This window comes from Corvus brachyrhynchos, unplaced genomic scaffold (assembly GCF_000691975.1).
Source record: "Corvus brachyrhynchos isolate BGI_N302 unplaced genomic scaffold, ASM69197v1 scaffold310, whole genome shotgun sequence".
NCBI lineage: Eukaryota > Metazoa > Chordata > Aves > Passeriformes > Corvidae > Corvus > Corvus brachyrhynchos.
In genome coordinates, this window is record NW_008236213.1 from 2,800,234 (window position 1) to 2,813,582 (window position 13,349).

Below are 13,349 nucleotides of genomic sequence, written 5' to 3' on the forward strand. Positions count from 1 at the left end.
TGCTGAATAATTATGATATCTTCACCATTTTCGACCTGTAGTTGAGGAATTATTGGCAAGGCATCTTGGGATGCTGACATTGCCATAGCAATAGCTAAAGCTTCCTCCTCTTCGGCTTCCATCTTTTCCTTGCATTTTTGATTATGATTTACATCATCTTTGTAAGTATCATCATTTTCTGCCCGCTCAGGAGAAAGAACTGCAACTTCAGACTTGAATGTAACTGTGCCATCACTTGTTGGCATGGAGGCCTCAAGTAGGTCCTCAATACTGGAATTGAGCTCTGCATTAACATCCAGCCGGCACTTTTCATCTACTGGTGTGAACACTGTCTCTTCACTTGGTATAACTGCACTGCTATTGCCTTCACACTGTGAAATATCATTCAGGTCAAGTGTCATACTGCTTTTTAAGGTTTCTCCTTGCTTGTTCATATCACTTGGGGTGGGTCGCGATGGCTTTGGCCTGTGTACATGACTGGATGGCAACGGCCTGGCTTGGGTAAAAACCGGAGAAAGTTTCTCAGATTCTTTACTTTCAGAACAGTTTCGCTGAAACTGGAGAGAAAGTTTCCGCTGTGTTTGAGGAGAAGGTGAGGGGATTTTGCAGGGAACAAATCCCTGAGGTCTGAGTTTAGAGACATCTGTTACAGTGCCAGCTGGTACAGATGGGTTTGATGGAAACAGAAGAGTTGGGAATAGTGACTGGGAATGACCGGATGAGGAAGAAGAGTTCACACACTGACTGTGGGGTTTTCCTTTTGTTTGAATGGCTGGTTTTGGTTGCTCAGTGGTTACTGATGAAACAGGAAGTCCCACAGCAAGGCCAGCTAGCATCTCAGAAATGTCATCTGGACTGGCACTCAGTTTTCTATCACTTAAACCTTTCCCACTCTTCCCTGATAACTGGACAGTGTTGTTGGGAGTATTATTTTCTGTAGTTTCTGGAGAGTTATCTGGCACAGGTAGCTGTAAAAAGTCTTCATGTCGGCGTTCCCCAGAGTGCATTTCTTCCATGCCTAGCTGAATGGCTTCTGCAATTTCCATTTCATCTGCTATTGCCATCAGACGTCGACGCATCCTTGCATAATGAGTTGAGCTTGTCACACTCAACATATCTAACAGCTTTACAAAAACTTGGGGCACTCTTGCCACCATTCTTGCTGCACTCAAAAATACTCTCCGCGACAGTTTGCCAACCATTGAGTGGGAATTGTCAATGGACTGCAAGGCGAAATTTAAGAGGGAGAGAAGTTTCTTATACCTAAAAAAAGAAAAGAGGTCTTTTATACACCGACATCCTCTAGTTAACTAGTACCAAAAAAGCCGTTTCAAGATAATGTATTTAGCTGTCAGTTCTGAAGTAGGAAGGAGATTTATCGTTGCATTGGTGCTTCAAAAATGCTTCACAGGTCAGAAGTTTTTTAAAATGCAACTATTTACTCCATAAAGCAAGCACACAGTGCATAGAAATATATGTTACTTGTTCACAGGAATTAGAACAACTACTTCTTTTATGAAATTACCACCAACAAATTCAACTACAAAGAGTAAAATTCACATAGTACAAGCAAATACCTGTCAACTACAGTATCAGCCTGCAAGACATCTCCACAAACAATGTGGGGATAAAATTCACTGGGAAATTCCAAGAGAAGTCTGTCTATTAGACAAAGTCGTCCAAGCAGTGCTTGCCAGTTGCTAGATTCAATTTCAGTCCCAAGAATACAATTTAAGACATAATCAACACCTCCAATACCAATGGATCCTATAAGAAAGTTAATAAAATGAAGATTAGGTATTAGATTCACAGTCTACATGAAGATCAGAACTGTATCATACAGAATTATTCATTGTTTGCCCAAATTAACCCCACTCCTAACTGCTGAAATACTGTTCTCTTTGCCATGCTTGTACTTGATAAATTCTAGTATTATTTGCTTGTAATTTAATTCAATTGTATATGGAGAGTTATTATTACCAGATTTAAGTATTTCTCTCCCAACTGCCAGCTCGCCTGCTTGACCTTTACACATCTCCAATAGCGTTGAGACTGAAAGTTGACTTGTTCGACTGTAAGAAATTAAAACCAAAAAAAGAATTCCTTTAGAAAATGCTTTCAAGGAAGAATATTCTATTCATTATACTTAAGAAATCATCAGCTAGGAATTGTATGTAAAATGATTTCACATCACTTTATTCCAGTAAATTTCTATAATCCACTCTTTGTAAGCTACCAATGGTTGCAACATTTTTACAAGGATACTTCCAGAAATGTAATGTCTATCACTAATCTACAAACAAAACCCCAAATCATCTCATTCTCTTGCAAAATGTGGCCAAATACATAAAAACAGTTCTATTTCACTTACTACTTTAACTTTAGATATTCTCTTGCTAGACTATTGCTGGTGGATCTCTAGCTGCAGTTTCAGAAGAAATGCTGCTTAGAAACTAAACCTAGAGAGACGAAACTCAAGCTGGTGGAGTTCTGCATTAGTTTACAGTACAGGAGAAGAAATGGTTGGCCTGGCAGAACAAACAGGGTAGCCTAGGACAGGAAGACTCGAGCCAAGAGCAAGTCACTCTGAATAGTCATCTCCTAGCATTACACTCTGAATTACAAATCACAAGTGTTAAATTACTGCTACTGCTTCATGGCAAAGATGTGTTACAACTTTTGCTGAAGCAGGAAGATTACTGAGGAGTACTTGCTAATAGCTTTAAGGAGAGTCTTTAAGGAGAGTCATGAGAATTAGACCAAATCAATAGCAAAAGAGATGGAAGGGATTGTTTCATGACTGCCCTTTATTTTACGGGGGGAAAAAGCCCTTAAGAAAACAAAGTATACATTCACTTGCCTTCAAAACCTGCATCTTTCAAGCCAGAAGTTTGCCAGCAGCAGTTAGGCTAGCAAAACAATGATATATATTTACAATCCACGCATTTTAACACCAACTAGTTCCACATGAATAGCAACAAATAAAGCTTTAAGATATTTCAGTAATAGTCCAAAATTAAGTTCATGAGACACCATACCTGTTAGCATCTGCACATTTAACTAGTATCGTCTCTACAATTGGCTTGAGAAGTCGCTGTAGTTTAGTCCTCTCTGCCAAAGTATGACAAGGAGTGTACACCAGCATGGCTCTTAAAGTTTTCTAAGAGAAAGGAAAAAAACAATACCTATTAAAACTTACTAGCTAAACAATTTTTATTATTTTTAAAGAGATGCAAGTAAGCATTGAAGAGTTGTAAATTAAGTTCTACATAAATTGTGTTCAAAATGTCAGTGAAATGTTCAAAGGATAAATAGCTTACTACATATTCACTGCAAGAGTTAGTCACCTCCTCTTTGAGAGTGAAAAACATACAAATACTGTCAATACTTAGCACTGTGGCAAGTGCCAGCGAAGTCATATCCTTTAACTTATGAGTATTTTGATCATCCCACTTTCAAATGATAGTTAAAAGTCATCAGTGGTGCTCAGCAACAATTACTAGGATTCCTGACTTCATGTATCTTCTCCCATTCCCTCCACCTTCAAAAATGAAGTAGCTATGAAATGAGTAGAATACAACAAGTAAACAACTACTTACTAAAGCAGCAACATACACTTTGTAGACAGGGTCGGCACAGACCATGGACAGCACACTGCAGCAGGATTCCACCACCACATCTCCTGAGATACTGGTCTGAGATGACCCACTAGCTGCTCCCAGCGCTCCAGCACTTGTGTTGTTTCCATTGCTGCTTCCAGAGTTTCCAGTGCTTTCACCATTAGCCAGTAATAGAGCACCACTAACATCATGGGAAAGACGTCTAAGTGCCATCTCTCGTATATTCCAGTTTCGAGAAAACAAGCAGCCAACTAGCTCCATCCCGAACACCTGCCAAGGAAGAAAGCAACATTACAGGAGTCAAAACTAATAATGATGCAACTTAAGTACCTAACAAGAGCAATTAAAAAAGAGGAAAGATTAGTTAAAAATCATCAAGGCTGACAGCAAAAATATGTCCAAAGGTACAGTGACTTAAAAAACAGATTCTGTGATAGAAATAAAACATCATAAATCATATACTACTGGTTCTGTAAAAAATCTATTAGGAGAAGTGGGAGAATGACTGTTAGGACAGCTTAATTCACTTTGAATTTTAATTATTAAGTATGAAGTTGGTTTCTAGACATTGATATTAACAGTCCTGAAATCAAGATCTGGCTATACTGGACAAAAATAATGGCAGTTCTCTCATTTTTAAGTATTTGACCCATGTTCAGCTGAAGCCACCTCTACACTCTAAAGGCTATTATGTTTTTCACAAAATAAAATTACCTGAATCCATGGCTCAGCTGAATCTTTATATATAGAAGGGATCTGCTGGACTCCATAATGAGTAAGGTTAAAATCGCTATCTTGGATTCTTCTCTGTGATCCAACTGCAGACTGCTGCTGAGATTGTTGCTGAACCACACGGAGAACAGAAGAGTCCACAGGGCTTGGCAATTCATGACTACAGATCAAGAACAAGTAACACAGGTAACAAATAAAACATCTGAGGTAATACTCTAGCATATTCAGAAATATCAATTAAAGATCCAGAAACAGATAGTTTATTATACACCAACTGAATCCTCACCTATAGAAATCATGAGATCTCCATTTAGATCTACAAAGTGGACAGATAAGTGGCTCTCTGTTTCTTCTGCATTCTTCTGCCCCTGGAATACAGCAACAGGATAATATGCATTTAAGTTTTACAAGGTACGAAACCAGAAAATGGCATAACTATTTCTAAGTTAAATGGCGTAACTATTTCTAAGTTTTACTGAAGAACATCAGTTTCATAATAAACGCTTCTGAACTGAGCCGCTTTTAACAGCCTGGGCATTAAAATATGGGTGCTTAAACTTTTTTTTCCTGCATGAAGAAATGCTTCACTTCAGTAGTACAATGAATATTTTGAGTTATGAACTGAAATTCAAGTCCTTTTGCACCACAAATATAGGAAAATTTTATTTGTAAATGCAAACTGTAAATACTTATACTCTTCATTTAATGTATTATATAAACATACTTCATAATTCATTATATAATCCAAGCTGACACTATATGACTTTCATGCATTCTAATGACAAGTCACAGGGAGTTAAAAGGCCATTCCTAACATTGGTCTAATTGGACATCATCTTTTCATTCAGATAAGAGAAGCTTAAACCTCTTGAGCTGCAGGTAACTTCTATATCAGAGCACTGAATTACAAACTCGATTTGTGAGTAAGTGATAAAATAAGGTGTATCAATAGTACCTGAATGATACCACATTCTCAAAGTTAACAGTCACCATTTAAGAGAAGATTTCTGGGTTTTTTTATTAAAAAGAAAACAAACAACCCAAACCCATAGTAAGCTATAGTACTTCTGCAGATTTAGAGTCACCAGAACTCTACAAAACAAAGGTAACATACATATTGACATGCAGTGGTGGTGTAATTTGTTCCTGCAGCCATCTTCACACACAGTTAGACTCTCTTCATCCAGCATGCCTAACAAACAAATGGGGCACATCTGTTCTTCTTCATCCTTCATACTATAAAAAGAGACATTTGTGATTGTAGGAGAGGCATATCAGAATTCAGAACATGCTTTAACAGTGAAAAAAATATTAACTTCCAGTTTGGAAGAGTCACTTCTGGATAACTATAGGCTATTCATGAACCATTCTCCTAAACCTTGGTCTGAGTAAGTAAGCAACCAGATTTTTAGAAGCACTGAGTACAGACAACACTTTGTTGAAATGAAAGGGAAAGTCACAAAACGCATGACATCTTTTCAAACTAGGTCAGATACCAATTAGAGATTGAAAGGCCCAGCTTTGGGCACTTAACATTTTTTTCCTCTAAGGCTTCTTTAAACAAACCAACCTTCACTTTTTAATTTATAATTTGGTTTTGAAAAACTAAGAAATTTTTGTATTTTGAAAGCTACCCACATTCTTTTTCATCACATTCCTTTCAGAATGTGGAGTCACAAGGTAGTCTCTAGCCCTTTACAGGAAACTGTAAATACTCTTCGATGAACACAGTAAAACTCAAAAAATAAACAACTGCTCAAGAATTTTCTGCCACTAACAGAAACTGATGGAATAGATTCACATGAACACTAACATACATGTCACACATAGACGTTTAGAAAAAACCCTATTTTCCCTGTTTTACTTGTTGTTTCTATTTTATTTTTCTCCAGTTTTATTTTTAAATGGATATAACCAGAGATTTACCCAAAAAATTCTTCTAAACTTAAACAACATGCAATGAAAAGCACAGATTTTTAATCCTTTGCAATATTGTTTAAATGTGCAAAACTCTAATTACTCATAGCAAAAAATTTAAGGTATAGCTGGCATGCATCTAAAACTTTGCAGGCACCCTGCATTTGTTTAACAACAATGCATTTTAAAAATAAAATTAACTTGTACATGCATTATTTCTATATTTCTATATACAAGTATTCCCTTCTATTTCTTTGCAAATGCTTGCAAAGCTATTTTTTCCTTGAGAAAATCCACAAAAGTAAGCTTACAATGAAAAATAATTTTCCACATGTATATATATTTATTAATTAGAAACTTATTTTTGAAGAATTAGCAGTACACAAAACATAACTGCAAGTCACAGGAAATACCAGAACCGAGTATACTTCTATTTCAAATGAATCTGATGCTCAGTGTTCTTCAATAACTATACCATACAAATTTAGACTAGTACAAAACAGTAGCTTCTCTCATTGAATCATTATTGCAGGGTGAATCAGTATCACCAGGTGTACTGGCAAACAACTGAAAAATCCTTCACCCTGTAAAAAGTGATAACTAACGCAGCGAAGTTCACAATCCTATGGGAAAAAATAATTCCTATGCAAAGTATCTACATAAAAAGAACTGGCTTGTCACAGATAAGTAGTTCCAGAGTAATTATGTATTTACAGCTTTGTTTATGGAATTTATTTACCGTGACATAATTTGGAAAAATAAGTAAAAGATGAAGTGAAGTTAATGTCACAGTCTGTATATCAGAATTATAAACCTGTCTGAATATATTCAATACTTACTAATATGCTCATTATCACAAAGTAACACATCAAGGTACTCCGTAAGTTAGATTCCACTTCACACAAAACAAAGCCTCAGTTAGGGTTGCCTTCTTTGGTTTGACCTCTCTAAATGATGTACAGTTTACCCACAAAATAATGCAAGCATAAATTATTTGTTTAAAAAATTAATCAGCATCTTTTCAAAACCATGGAAAAGAATGTATAAAAGCACTCAAGTAGAAGTCAGGGAAAAAAATATGAAAGAATAACACATCACTTAAAATTCACAGACAAGACATCATTTAGTATTGTACAAACTATAAAGCTAGGACATTAATTGCCCTTTTAAAATAATTTAAACATCCATTTTCAATGAATGTTTAAAGTTTTAAAAACATATGCTTACTTGTGTTTTTACATTTATGTATGTGTTTACATAGAGTGCATTTACCTAAATATTTTTCATTGTATTGTCAGACACACAAGCTTTTCTCCAAAGCAGGATAGGAGACAAAGAAAAATCATGTTTATTCTTCTGTTAACATTTGCACAAGTGCTGTATTTGAAAAAATGCACACAATAGGCTACCAAAGTTGACATATGCTTCAGTCTTGCACTCAGATTTAAGTTTGTTTTGCAAAATTCATACAGGGTCAAAAAAATTCTTTTCACAACTCTGCTTAACATTTTCCCAACAGAAGTTACAAAACAAATATGCCCACTTGGTACCACAGTGACTAATGTATGCTTGACTTGATAGCTTGCAAATGCAGAGACTTAAAGTGGCTTGAAATGAAAGCAGCTTTGAACAAAAAGAATGTAGGTGACTCTGAAACTACAAAACAAAGCTTGTAATTCCTTTAAAAAATACTAACCTGTTTTCTGAACTAGATGTAGAAGTACTAGATGATGACAATGTATGAGAATTTGACATGCGTGAGACAAACTTCTGGATGGTGTTACGAGATGGAGCTTTGATCCTCGAGCTACGCCTACTGTGATATTTCTGGAACAAACTCTCAACCTAACATCAGAAAAAGATAGCAACAGTCGTATTTATCCTATGAATAGCTTGTAATTAAAAGTCATATTACCAAAGCATAAACTACTGCTAACAGGAAAAATCTATTCATCAGAAGTCTTACTACTAAAAAGATCACAAGAAACATTTTATACCAAAAACTTACCTGCTTATTGAAAATAACAGCTTTAAGTAAACACACGATCACTTCAAAATACCCATTTTCTTCCTTCCTATTAGCAACTCAGAGAGACAGATCTATAAATTTGAGTAGAAAATCCCAAGAGTTGAATCACTCACTAAACCACAGCTCTCTACTATTTATGCAGTTATGTGTAATATTTGCAGATAATTTTTTCCACTGAAAGAACTCTTGTGACTGAATTAAAGATATAATTATAAACATATTTCTTGTTGCTTTGAAATCTAACAGTTTTCAGCATTTTTAAGATAGTGTCCTGAAGACATTATAGAGCGTCTTCTAGATCATCATTACATCTATTAGAAATTGATTACCTCAAAGTTCTTCAGTGTCTTTCTCCAGAGCATTGGGTCTGAGGGTTCAAGCTGAAAGACCCGCAGCATAACAAACAGCAGATGAATACAAAAAGTCCCACGGCCGCAGCTACAAGTCTGCAAAGAAAAGTATATGCTAAGGCTCTACTGACTTGGTAATTTTTACACATTTAAGTGTATCATAGAACATACACTACCCATCCCCCAACACAAAAATATTTCATATACAGCAAAAATGTCTCTTGCATGGACTTACAAAAAAAGAGAATTCCTAAAATATTATTCAGAAACACAGATGAGAAAGCATATAATTATGACACCAGTTTTCAATTTATTTTCTCCCTCTACCCCGTCCCTTTTTTTTAATCAACTGAAGCTATTTTTATGCTTCAAACTGGAAGGAATTTATGCATATAATCACAAATCCACAACAGGACATCAATCAAACTTAAATGAGATGCTTCTCTTTATCCAACCTGGATGTGTCCCAATATTGCATCACATTAGTACCAAGAAAGCCTATGAACCTCATTATGGGTATCAGTGAAATTATCACACAATAAGGGAATTATGTCATGTGTTTGTCATTTATACACATCCCATGAATAGAGGAATTAAGTGGCCAAATTTTAGCCAAGAGTATGTAAGACATATAATTCAGAACCACTTCTAGGAATGACTTTTTTCTTTCAAAAAAGAGAAACTGTAGACAAATGTAGTTTACAAATTACAAGCTGATTTTGGTATTCCATGAGTACAGATTACAACTTTGAAACATTACTTTACAGAACAGTGATCAATGATTGATCTCATTTGGCTTTAAACAGATTTCTGAAATTAACTATGAATTGGTAAAAGCTATAAACAAGACAAAAACATTCCCTACCTGAGGCCCAATAAACACTCGGTATTTATTATCAGGGCTGTCGCCTCCAATTAAGAAAGAGTTGGGTCCTATCTGCTGCAGCAAGTACAGCCTGGCTCGCATCACTTTGTTGACACGGCGATTTGTCTCCTCAGGGCTGTGGGGAGAGAAGCCATCTGGAGATGGGGCTCGTCGAGGTGGTGTTATCCGTCCGCTCTGAAACTATAGAAGTGCCTCCGTCATGAGCATTCAAAGGACAGAAATATGTTTAAATAGGTATGGTTTATTTATTTCCAGAATAAGAGTCCCCAAAACCTGGCACTACTACAATCTCTTAGACTCTATGATTTAAAAGGATTACTCTTCTCCCATGCCAGAACTTGAGGGCATATGAAAACTGAATTCTGTAGCTGAAACTTGCCTGACATTGGGACACAAAAGGAGTCTTAAATTGCTTTTTATTTTAATGTCATTGGTTGCATTACCATATTACTACTGAATTTTCAAACATAATTCAATCAGAAGATACTCAGAGACTTATTACTCAATAAAAGAGATCACTATATAAGGCTGTAATGTTAATGTATTTCATAAATGAAAAAATGCTATGACTACAGTTTACAAAAGGGAATACAAGTCCAACAAAGATCAAAAGTTTAAGAAAATTCCAAAGAAAAGAAAAAAAAAGATACAGCTTGCTCCCTTTTCCACCATGAAAGCAACTTTTAGCTGAAGATGCTTTCAGGTTTTTTTTTAATATTGTTTCCCCATAATAAAAAAATCAGTGGCCCAAACCTTTTAGGAAGATTGTCTTCAATTAAATTCTTCACATTTCTAACATTATGAAATGCATTAATGGTTCAATCCCATTTCAAATCTTCTGCTTTTATTTATAAGCATTGAATTTCATGTTAGGATGAAAGTAATAATGAATTCACTGTCCATCATATAAGTGAAATAGAACCAGGATTTTTAATGTTTTTAATGTGAAAAGTTAATATAAACCAAAAAACACCAACCAAGCAAAAATGGATCAAAGACAAAATTCAGTATTTTGGTGAGCTGTCAGTTTCTCTCGTCAGGAGGAAAGGACTACTGCTGCTGTGCTGTAACTTTTGATACTTGTCCCTAGTTCAGAAGAATGGCAGTACATATTTTAACTGATACTGGAAAAACTTGTTTAGAACAATGGGACAATAAAACCAATTAAATCTTATTTTTCCTCTAATTGCACTGTGAATTGCACAGTGAATTGCATTGTGAATTTAACTGTTGATGAGCATTTTTACAACAACCTAGCATGTTAGATATTATTCCTCAAAATATACTCTTGATCTTTAATTCAGCCAGTTACTCTTGCTCTATTCTACATCTTCCCTAGAATGCAGTGATAGTGATTTTAGACTTCTAACAACGTACATAAATACATCTTCCCTATCTGTGCATAAAGATCAGTTCTGAAATAGAGGATCACAAGAGTATACCAGTAACACTTTTCTACAGGAATCTTAATCTCATCCACAATCCAATCCTTAATGGAATATACCTGCCCAGAGAACTGACAGGCAGGAGAAACTGACTACAGTAAAAAAAAAAAAAAAAAAAAAAAAAAAAAAAAAAAAAAAAAAAAAAAAAAAAAAAAAAAGAAACTACCAGCACTTCTTCATGCTAATCAAGCTAAGAGAACTTATATGTATTCTTGACTGAGTATCTGTATTTCTTCATTTATTTCCTAGCAATAACAAATGGAAGCAGGACTGAAGGAAAAAGAAAACACACATGAGAAGTATCACATGAGATACGTATGTCACCCAAGTGATACCCTGTAATAACCTCTTTATATCGGCATCTTGCTCTACAGAGGCAGGACCAACTGCCCCTCTAAGCAAAAGATTGTAGAATATAGCCAAACTGAAAATTACATCACAGCTTGCAACTTACAGGCACTGGAGATACCCTTTTTCTTCTAACACCTGGTGACTCAGATTTAACTGTCCTAGCAGATGATGAAGAGGAGCTGCTAGGAGAAGGACTACGTCTTCCTTTCTGTGTAGGTGAAGCAGTGTTTTGTCCTTCAGCTTGAGGATCTAGACAGAGCTTGTTCATTTCTGATCCATCTACTTTTCCAGGGATAGGTTTCACCACCTTGAGGAAATTAAACCACATGTTAAAATTATTAATTGGCAATTTTACATTAACGCAAATCAAATTAATCAAGAATTATTTTACTATAAATAAGCCGTTATACAGATATCCAAATATGCCTTGGGCCATACTACTAACATCTAAGAGGGATTAGCTTCCTGATCTATATGCAACACAAAAGCAAGAACCTTTCTTCCTGTCCATTTGTGCTGCTTATGTTACTTGTGGCAGCAACTGATTTAATTATCAAAGTACTTCTATAATTATCAGTCACGATATATTAAAGAATAGCAGTTTCCCCATCTGCCAAGTTGAAGCCAAAAGAACTTTTTCCTCTACAGGTACTGTCTGCTTATTAAGAGCTATAATATTGGATCCATCCATTCAACATGGTACCAGCTGAAGAATACTAGGGTTACTGTTTCTACAGCACAACACTTTTGCAAAATAAAGACTTCAAACATGGAGGTAATCCAGCAAAATTAGGTGTGCTGTTCTTTGCAAAAACCACATCCACATTTTTTGTCTGCCATACAAGCAAAATAGCTACACCTCATTTGGCGTCTGAGCTAACCAACGTGCATGGTGCTGCACAATGTGGACAGACATAGCTGCTCAAGCAAAGGGAATATATACACTTCCAATTCACTGCTTTGTTGCATGAACACAATTTTGATACTGAGGATTAGAATATTTCAAGACAACTTTCAGCTTTCTGCCTGTCAGACCCACATAATGCATAAGAAGAGTAACATCCCTGGGAATCAAATTAAAAACAGTCACACTGGGCAGATTCAGTTTTAGTTCTACATTTTTCAGTGTCTCAGAGACTTGACTCAACACTGGAAGGAAGCTCCAAGCAACACCTCAGATAAACAGAGCAGATCTCTCCCAGAAAGTTCCAGAGGTCTCTCTGAGACAAAAACTGAAAGGGGCTTTTCCTCCTTAGGGTAAGAAGAGACATCTAGACTCAGTGCCCAATTACTAAAGGGAACAGGATAAAAGAGAAGTATAAAGAGCAGTGAAAAGCATTTTTTCCCTCCTACCAATAACTGTAATGCTTCTCCTTTCCTGGAAGATCAGAATACAAATTTATGTACCTATGGACAAGCTACAGTTACCAGCTACTTGTGCTTGAAAACATTAAAAATGTCAAATTATAGTAATTGAGAATCTGGAGCATCAAATGTTGTACTGACACACCCAGAAACCTCAAAGGAAGTGGGCTGAGCAGGAAAACAATTTCAAACCACACAGTAACCCAAAAGCATTCACATTTTTAAAGTTGTGTTATTTGATCCTTTGAGGCATTGGGGTTTGGTGCACTTTTAAGTATTTTCAACGTTATTTCTCAGAACAGAACCTTATTTCTGTTCCAGAAAAGCTGTCCCCAAACACTTGCATACTGCATCAGATGATCTTTACATTAGTGGTACATGGGAGTCACAGCAACCAATGCAACTACGTTTATAAGTAACTAATGGCTGTTAATTAACCAGCAATACGCTGAATAGAATTGAAACTACTCTTAAAAATGCTTCAGGTTTGATGTATTTGCATTTCTTAAAGCACTTCCAAGCCGTTTATGCCAAAGCAATACCCAAAAGGCTAACAGAACACTGCCATCCGAATCTCAGCAGAGCTGAGAGCGGGCCGAAGAACAGCTGGGTTTCGGTTCGTTCCTGTTTCCACCTGGTGAGCAGGCGCAGCCC

At 36.0% G+C, this 13,349-nt stretch overlaps 1 protein-coding gene across 1 annotated transcript in view; it reads right to left on the bottom strand.

The window, feature by feature from the left end:
• The window catches only part of MAP3K1 (mitogen-activated protein kinase kinase kinase 1), a 39,064-nt gene that overhangs the window by 9,864 nt on the left and 15,851 nt on the right, over nt 1–13,349 (bottom strand). Inside the window, exons 3-14 of the mRNA XM_008643015.2 lie at nt 11,434–11,637; nt 9,514–9,714; nt 8,628–8,744; nt 7,966–8,114; nt 5,467–5,588; nt 4,639–4,720; nt 4,335–4,512; nt 3,600–3,890; nt 3,039–3,160; nt 1,981–2,072; nt 1,578–1,767; nt 1–1,263 (exon numbers count right to left, since the gene is read on the bottom strand). Of these exons, the coding sequence (XP_008641237.2) occupies nt 1–1,263; nt 1,578–1,767; nt 1,981–2,072; nt 3,039–3,160; nt 3,600–3,890; nt 4,335–4,512; nt 4,639–4,720; nt 5,467–5,588; nt 7,966–8,114; nt 8,628–8,744; nt 9,514–9,714; nt 11,434–11,637 (3,011 nt within the window). The remainder of the gene's footprint in view (nt 1,264–1,577; nt 1,768–1,980; nt 2,073–3,038; nt 3,161–3,599; nt 3,891–4,334; nt 4,513–4,638; nt 4,721–5,466; nt 5,589–7,965; nt 8,115–8,627; nt 8,745–9,513; nt 9,715–11,433; nt 11,638–13,349) is intronic.